We start from the raw sequence: 8,964 nt of genomic DNA, 5'->3' as shown, positions 1-8,964 counted from the left end.
ACGCCCCCGCGATCCGGCACTTCCTCTTCCGCCCAACCGGAAACTCCGGCGCCGCCATCTTTGTTGGGGGCAAGTGGAACTTCCGGGAGAGCTGGGAGGGGCAGTTTGTGTTGCAAATGCTTAATGTCATGTGTGGCAGAGTCCTACCGTGAAACAAATGCTGCTGCTTGACTGGGAGGATGTTACTAGCAATGCATTTTAAAAAAAAATTTCAAAATAAACTTTATTCTCAGGAATATATGCAAAAAATTCAGAAAAAGCATTGCACGACACTCATGGTGTGGTTGGGTCCAGGCGTTCGTATTGGTTCTGTTCATGGGTACTGTGAGCACGTTCTGTGTACAGAGCACCATCGCCGCCCATGTGCCCCTCTCTCCCCCCTACCATTGGGATGCAGGGCTTTGACCTGAAACGCCGACAATTCCCCTCCCTCCGCAGACGCTGCAAGGTTCCTCCTGCAGGTCCATAGAACCATAGAACCATACAGCACAAAACAGGCCCTTCGGCCCACCGTGTTGTGCCGCCCGTCAAACCACCCTCACACTACCTAACCCCTTCCTCCCGCATATCCCCCCATCCCACACTCCTCCATGTGCCTATCCAACAAGCTCTTCAACCTGTCCAATGTATCTGTCTCCACCACCACCCCAGGCAGTGCATTCCATGCACCAACCACTCTCTGGGTGAAAAACCTCCCCCTGACATCTCCCCTGAACCTCCCACCCATAACCTTAAAGCCATGCCCTCTCATCTTGAGCATTGGTGCCCTGGGAAGGAGGTGCTGACTGTCTACTCTATCTATTCCTCTCAATATTTTATATACCTCTATCCTCCTCCTTTCCAGTGAATAAAGCCCTAGCACCTTAAGCCTCTCCTCATATTCAATACTCTCTAATCCAGGTCGTTTGACGGCACAACATGGTGGGCCGAAGGGCCTGTTTTGTGCTGTATGGTTCTATGGTATGGTTGCTCCAGATTCCCGCAGCTCCTGCATCTGGTGTTTGAGAGGCTCTTTACACAGGGCTTAGCCCCCACAAAGTCTAGTGGCAGAAGGACTTAAAGCTGCAGCTCTTCTCCACAAAGCCTTGGCGTTGGCTGCACCAAGCTTCAGTGCACATAAAAAAGATGAAATGCCTCAAAATGTAGATTGGTATTGGTTTATTATTGTCACTTGTACCAAGGTACAGTGAAAAACTTGTCTTGCATACCGATCGTACAGGTCAATTCATTACACAATGCAGTTACATTGGGTTAGTACAGAGTGCATTGATGTCGTACAGGTAAAAACAATAACAGTACAGAGTAAAGTGTCACAGCTGCAGAGAAAGTGCAGTGCAATAAGGTGCAAGGTCACAACAAGGTAGATCGTGAGATCATAGTCCATCTCATCGTATAAGGGAACCGTTCAATAGTTTTATCACAGTGGGGTAGAAGCTGTCCTTAAGTCTGGTGGTACGGGCCCTCAGTCTCCTGTATCTTCTACCTGATGGAAGAGGAGAGAAGAGAGAATGTCCCGGGTGGGTGGGGTTTTTGATTATGCTGGTTGCTACACCAAGACAATGAGAGGTATAGACAGAGTCCAAGGAGGGGAAGCTGGTGTCCGTGATGCGCTGGGCTGCGTCCACAACTCTCTGCGGTTTCTTGCGGTCCTGGGCAGAGCAGTTGCTGTACCAAGCTGTGATGCATCCAGCTAGGATGCTTTCTATGGTGCATTGATAAAAGTTGGTGAGTGTCAAAGGGGACAAACTGAATTTCTTTAGCCTCCAGAGGAAGTAGAGGCGCTGGTGAGCTTTCTTGGCTGTGGCATCTACGTGATTTGATCAGGACAGGCTGATGGTGATGTTCACTCCCAGGAACTTGAAGCTCTCAACCCTCTCGACCTCAGCACCGTTGATGTAGACAGGTGTTTTGTTGACAATAAACAAGCTGCTGGAGGAACTCAGTGGTCAGGCAGCCCCTGTGGAGGCAAAGGGATAGTCAATGTTTCACGTCGAGACCCTGCAGTCCCTTGTGTCTCCAAATGCCTCAAAATATTAGGCGTGGTTAAAGCTGGATGCAAAACCTGAATAATTAACTGTAGAGATTACACTGCTTACATTTTGGTCACCAGATCTAACTTTTCTTCATGTGGTTTGGTGTCAGTTTGTGTCTGATTAATGCCTGAATAGCATCTTGGGGACACACCAAAGGATGCAGACGCTGAAATCTGGGGCAACTCACACAAAGCTGGAGGAAGTCAGCAGGTGTGGAGGGAAATGGACAGTCAATGTTTCGGGTCGAGACTCCTCGTCTGGAGGGCACTTGGGGTCTGTTCCCCAGTTAAAGACTCTACAAAGAAGAGTATATTCGATTTATGGGAAGGGGGAGAAAATCAGCCCGATATCCAATGGAAAGCATGCATGCTGAAAGAAAGAAAAAAGAAAGCTGAGTTTATTGTCACACGCACAAGTCCATGTGCGCACAGGTGCAATGAGAAAATTGCTTGCAGCAGCATCACAGGCACAGAGCATCGGAGACACAACAACTACAAGAAAAATATAAATTATATAAAATTATACAAGAAAGAACACAAAAAAACACAGTTCATTATAGTGCAAAGTGGTCCCAGTGTTGCTATACTGAGGCAGTGATTAGGGATGTGCCGGTTGGTTCAAGAACTGAATGGTTGAAGAGAAGTAGCTGTTCTTGAACCCGGTGGTGTGGGACTTCAGGCTTCTGTACCTCCTGCCCGATGGTAGTAGCGAGAAGATGTCATGGCCCGGATGGTGGGGATCTTTGATGATGGATGTTGCCTTCTTGAGGCAGCGCCTCCTGTAGATACCACCGATGATGGGGAGGGATGTGCGCCTGATGTACTGGGCAGAGTCCACTACTCTCTGCAGCTTCTGACGTTCCTGTACATTCGAATTGTCGTACCAGACCGTGATGCAACCAGTCAGGACACTTTCAACAGGACGTCTGTAGAAGTTGCCTCAGAGGGCTGTGGAGGCCAAGTCATTGGGTGTATTTAAAATGATAATAAGACCGTAAGATATAGGAACAGAATTAGGCCATTTGGCCCATCGAGTCTGCTCCGCCATTCAATCATGGCTGATTTTTTTAACCCCATTCTCCTGCCTTCTCCTCATAACCCTTAACCCCCTCACCAATCAAGAACCTATCAATCTCTGCCTTAAATACACCCAATGACTTGGCCTCCACAGCCCTCTGTGGCAACGAATTCACCACCCTCTGGCTGAAGAAATTCCTCCTCATCTCAGTTCTAAAGGGACATCCTTTTATTCTGAGGCTGTGCCCTCAGATCCGAGACTCTCCCACTACTGGAAACATCCTCTCCACGTCCTCTCTGTCCAGGCCTTTCAGTATATGGTAGATTTCAATGAGATCCCCTCTCCTCCTTCTGAACTCCAGTGAGTACAGGCCCAGAGACATCAAATGCTCCTCCTACCTTAACCCTTTCATTCCTGGGATCATTCTTGTGAACCTCCTCTGAACCCTCTCCAGGACCAGCACATCCTTCCACAGATACAGAACCCAAAATTGCTCACAGTATTCCAGCACCCTTATAAACCCTCAGCAGTACATCCTTACTTTCAAGATAAGATCTTTATTAGTCACATGTACATCGAAACACACAGTAAAATACACCTTTTGCGTAGAGTGTTCTGGGGGCAGCCCGCAAGTGTCGCCACGCTTCCGGCGCCAACATAGCATGCCCACAGCTTCCTAACCTGTAAGCCTTTGGAATGTGGGAGGAAACCGGAGCACCCAGAGGAAACCCACGCAGACACGGGGAGAACGTACAAACTCCTTACAGACAGCAGCCGGAATTGAACCCGGGTCACTGGCACTGTAAAGCGTTACACTAACCACTACACCACCGTGCTTGCCAAGTCCTGTCCAAGTCCTTCTGCAGACTCCCTGCCCCTGTGATATTACCTGTTCCTACACTACTGAATGTAACAACCATGAATGTTAAGCTTTTGTATCTTGCACTGTGTCCTTCCTTTGCATATATATATATATTTTTTAAAATTATGAATAAAGTTTATTTTTGAAATAAAAAAAATTACCTGTTCCTCCACCTGTCGTGGTATCATCTGCAAACTTGGCCACAAGGCCATCAGCTCCATCATCCAGATTATTAACGTATAAAGTGAAAAGTTGTGGTCCCAACACTGACCCCTGCAGAACTGCACTGGTCATCGGCAGCCGTCCCAAAAAGGACCCCTTTATCCCCACTGACTTCTGCGAGTCAAAGTCAAACTCAAAGTCCAGTTTACTGTCATCTGCACAAGTCCATGTGTGCACAGGTGCAATGAAAAACTTACTTGCAGCAGCATCACAGGCACACAGCATCAAATAAGCAGCATTCACAAGAAAAATATAAATTAGACACAATTTTTACATTTTGTTTAAACAGCCAGCCAACCTTCCATCCATGCTAGTCCCTTGCCTCTCACACCACAGGCTCTTATCTTGCTGAAGGCAGATTGATATTGGTATTGGTTTATTATTGTCACTTGTACCGAGGTACAGTGAAAAACTTGTCTTGCATACCGATTGTACAGGTCAATTCATTACACAGTGCAGTTACACTGAGTTACTACAGAGTGCATTGAGGTAGTACAGGTAAAAACAGTAACGGTACAGAGAGAGTGCAGTGCAATAAGGTGCAAGGTCACAACAAGGTAGGTCGTGAGGTCCGAGTCCCTCTCATTGATAGGCTCTTGATTAGTAATGGGTTTAAAGGTTACTGGGAGAATGGGAGTTGTGAGAAAATATAAATCAACCATGATTGAATGGCAGAGCAGACTCGATGGGCTCAATGGCCTAATTCTGCTCCAAAATCTTACGGTGGAACATAATTGAATTTCAAGGCAACTGGACAGGCGCTGTAACTTCACCCTCCAGATCTGGTGAATTCCTGTAACAAATGATTGATTAATGCTCTAAATTTGGCCCCAGTCCCAGTCACGCCATCTGCCTGCGCGCACACACAGATAAACACACACACACACAGTCCTTATAAAAGCAGAAACTGTCTTCAATCGCAATGTGTTCAGGGTTGGACAGCCAAACGCATGCCTTGGAAGGAATCTTTTGTTTGCTTTCAACAGAGGGGGTAGTGAAACACGACACTGCTTCCTGATTCCCTCATCTTCGGATTACAGAGAAAGAGGGAGGGGTAGGGGTAGGGAGAGAGAGAGAGAGAGAGAGAAAAGGAAACCAGTCTGTCTGAAAAAGCAAGAGCGGTGGAGCCAAGAATTTCAGCTGCAGGGGAGTGGGAGAGTTTGCCCTCTCTCCGGAGAGTTGCAACAAAGAGCCAGCATCACGTTGCAGCGAGAAGGTAACATGTACCCACAACCTTTCGGCCGTTTGGCGTTAAAAGCAGCATCTCTGAGAATATTCAGCGTCTGAGGCTTCCAACCACAGCGTTTTGCGTCGTAAACTTCCTGCATCACTAGGCGCCCGAAACAGTCCATGAACTGAACACGGTCTGGGACTTCCTCTGGTCGGGAAGGGGGTGTAGAAGTGTGAAACTTTCTTTCCTTCCCCCCCCCCCCTTTCATTCCAGCGGAGTTGTCAGAGGTTGTGAGTTCAAGTCCCAATTTAGCATCAAAATCCAGTCTGCACTCCTCTGTTTCTCTAAAAAAAAAGTTTAAGAAATCCCTGGTATATTTTTAAAAAATACAGTAAATGCTGGAAACACTCAGCAGGTCAGGCAGCATCTGTGGAGGGAGAAACATAATGTTTCAGGTCAAAGACCTTTGCTCAGTATAAGGGGGAAATGAAATGCTTGGGGGGGGGTGTGGGAGACAGAGACGACAGATGCTGGAGTCTGGAGCAACACAACTGGAGGAACTCAGCGGGTCGGGCAGCATCTGTGGAGGGAAATGAACAGCCGACGTTTCGGGTCGAGACCCTTCGTCTGGACTGAAGGAGGGGAAGGGGCGGGGCGAGGGCTGGCAGGCGATAGGTGGGGCCAGGTGAGGAGGGGTGATTGGCAGATGGAGGAGAGGGGACAGGCAGAGGGAGGGCTGCAGAGAGGGAGGTGGGGCGAGGAACCAACTAAGGGAGGTGGGGAGGGGAACAGCGGGGGCCTAGTGGGCGTTGGGCGGATGGAGCGGGTGGAGGAGGGCGAAGAAATGGGGTGATGGGGGGTTGGGGTGGGTGCAGGAGGAACTGCGTAGATCAGGAGGAGAGAGAGAAGGGCACAGAGGGGGAATGGAATGAACTATCTGGATGGCACACAAAACAAAACCTTTTCAGGGTATCTCGGTGTGTGTGATAATATATCAATTACCAAACTGGAAAAAGAATTGCAAATTAGCTTTAAGTTGCAGAGAAGGATGGGGTGAGGGGAATATCTGTGATTAGGTGAGGCCAGGGTTGCTGTGGGGATAAATAGTGATTGCTGGGTTAACGGCGAGCAATAATGCAAAGTGTTGTGTTGCAAAATGCAGGGCTGTGGAACATGTGCAACAGGTCAGGCTGTGCTGAGGGGAAGATTGGGTCAGTATCACTGATGGATGACTTGCTGTAGAAATTATAGAGGCAGGGAAAGCGAGTTACCTGAAGATGAAGCATTCAGTATGGAGTCCAGAAGGCTGCGACGTGCCCAGACGGAACGTGAGGAGCTGTGTGGAGCCTCGTTGTAATTGTGCAGGAGATCATAGAGAGAGGTGGGATGGGGAATTTGACGTGTCAGGAAATGGGAAGCTCGTGTCCACTCCTGTGGACTGAACGCAGGTGCTTCACAGAATGGTCACCCAATCTGCGTTTGGTTTCTCCAATGTCGAGGAGGCCACACTGTGAACACCGAATACAGTAAATAAGTTAATAAATAAGGTACCTTTATTAGTCACATGTACATTGAAACACACAGTGAAATGCATCTTTTGCGTAGAGTAGCTATTATATGGGACAAAATGATACTGGGCAGCAGTTTCTGTTTCTATTTCAGATTTCCTGTAACTGCAGTTTTTCTGTTTTATTTTATTCACTACCAAAAGAAGTTCTCACTTAATAAAAAAAAAGTCCGGAAGAAGGGAAAGTATCTGCAATATTTAACCTCTGATCAACGTGGCAGTTATCTGGTTAGTGGGAGCTTTCTCTACACAGATTGGCTGCCTTGTTTCCATCGTTATGACAGTGATGACACTTTGTTCATTGTTAAGCATGTTGGGATGTCCAGAATGGGATGTGATAGGCTCCACAGAGTTGCCAAGTTTCTTTTTTATTTCCTGTCTTTTGAATTCTTTCTGCCAGCTGAAGGTGCAATTAAACAGGATGACTCAGTGAAATGGGTTCAATTCCCTCCCTGTCTTGAAGGAATAGGAAATTGGAAACCTGAAGCCCGAAGATTTAACAATTGTTTTGGCTTCCTCTTAGCACCCTGTATAAAACATGGAGAGAAGGGAGCAACACGGCCACAGCAGAGAAGGGAACAACACCAAGACTATGGCCAGTTCACACGATGGTTCCTCACACGTTATTAATGTTGTCTTCCTGATGCTCCTCATCGATTTGCTTGGGTTTACTCTTATCCTACCACTCCTGCCCTCCATCTTGGACTACTACGGAAAGACTGACCACGTGAGTACAACCAAAAACTTGAAGTGGTAATATCATAAATTAATCTACACACTCTGTTCTTCTAATTGTAGAACAATATGTAACCACTAATAGTCGGAGGCCTCCTCACCAAGAAGAAATGGGGAGACATGTTCTGGGAACTGTATGGCTGAGTATATTACAACTTCAGTTAGTTTGGATTCAGATTGGTTTATATACCCAGGAAGCAATAGATTCCTTGCTTGCATGAAGCTCACAGAGTAAGTATACAACAATAAAAGCAACGATGAGGCTAAACAACAGAATGATGCAAAGATACTGGTGCATTCTAAAGTTGTGCAAAAAGAAATGCTAAGGTGACAATATTCAGAGTTATACACGTGCAAATAGGCCTTTCAGCCCAACTCATCCATGCCAACCAAGATGATTATATTAACTACTCCCATTTTCCTGTGTTTGGCCAATATCCTTCTAAACCCTCTAAAAGGAAACAGAATCTCAGAGTTCAAGAGCCGCGAGGTGATGTTGCAGCTCTATAGAACTCTGGTTAGACCACACTTGGTCAGTTCTGGTCGCCTCATTATAGGAAGGATGTGGAAGCTTTAGAGGGTGCAGAGCAGATTTACCAGGATGTTGCCTGGATTGGAGAGCATGTCTTATGAGGATAGGTTGAGTGAGTTAGGGGTTTTCCCTTTGGAGAGAAGGAGGATGAGAGGTAACTTGATAGAGGTGTACAAGATGATAAGAGGCATCGATCGAGTGGACAGTCAGAGACTTTTTCCCAGGGTGACAATGGCTAACACGAGGGGGCATAATTTTAAGGTGATTGGAGGAAGGTATAAGGGGGATGTCAGGAGTAACTTTTTTCACACAGAGTATTGGGTGTGTGGAACGCACTGCCGGCAGAGGTTGTGGGGGCAGATACATTAGGGACATTTAAGAGACTCTTAGATAGACACATGAGTGGTAGAGAAATGGGAGGGAAGGGTTAACATTTGGGAGGGAAGGGTTAGATAGATATTAGAACAGGATAAGATGTCGGCACAACATTGTGGGCCAAAGGGCCTGTGCTGTGCTGTAGTATTCTATGTTCTATATATCTAAACTGGTTTATTATTGTCACAGGTACAGTGAAAAACTTTGTTTTGCGTGCCATCCATACAGATCATTTCATCACATCAGTATATTGAGGTAGTACAAGGGAAAACAATAGCGGAATGCAGAATAAAGTGTTACAGTTACAGAGAAGGTGCAGTGCAGGCAGACAATGAGGTGCAAGGACATGATGAGGTAGATTGTGAGGTCAAGGGTCCATCTCATCATACAAGAGCTGTTCACTCATTTTATAGCAGCAGGATAGAAGCTGTCCTTGAGCCTGGTGGTACG

General features: G+C 46.8%; 1 protein-coding gene across 1 annotated transcript in view; it reads left to right on the top strand.

Moving 5' to 3' along the window:
* The first annotated feature begins 5,170 nt into the window (after positions 1-5,170).
* Positions 5,171-8,964, top strand: part of mfsd10 (major facilitator superfamily domain containing 10) — a 41,643-nt gene continuing 37,849 nt past the window's right edge. Inside the window, exons 1-2 of the mRNA XM_052019363.1 lie at positions 5,171-5,350; positions 7,396-7,599. Of these exons, the coding sequence (XP_051875323.1) occupies positions 7,411-7,599 (189 nt within the window). The 5' untranslated portion in view covers positions 5,171-5,350; positions 7,396-7,410. The remainder of the gene's footprint in view (positions 5,351-7,395; positions 7,600-8,964) is intronic.

This window comes from Pristis pectinata, chromosome 7 (genome assembly GCF_009764475.1).
Source record: "Pristis pectinata isolate sPriPec2 chromosome 7, sPriPec2.1.pri, whole genome shotgun sequence".
Classification (NCBI taxonomy): Eukaryota; Metazoa; Chordata; class Chondrichthyes; order Rhinopristiformes; family Pristidae; genus Pristis; species Pristis pectinata.
The sequence above is the reverse complement of the archived record's forward strand: the minus strand, read 5'-3'. Positions and strand labels throughout refer to the sequence as shown.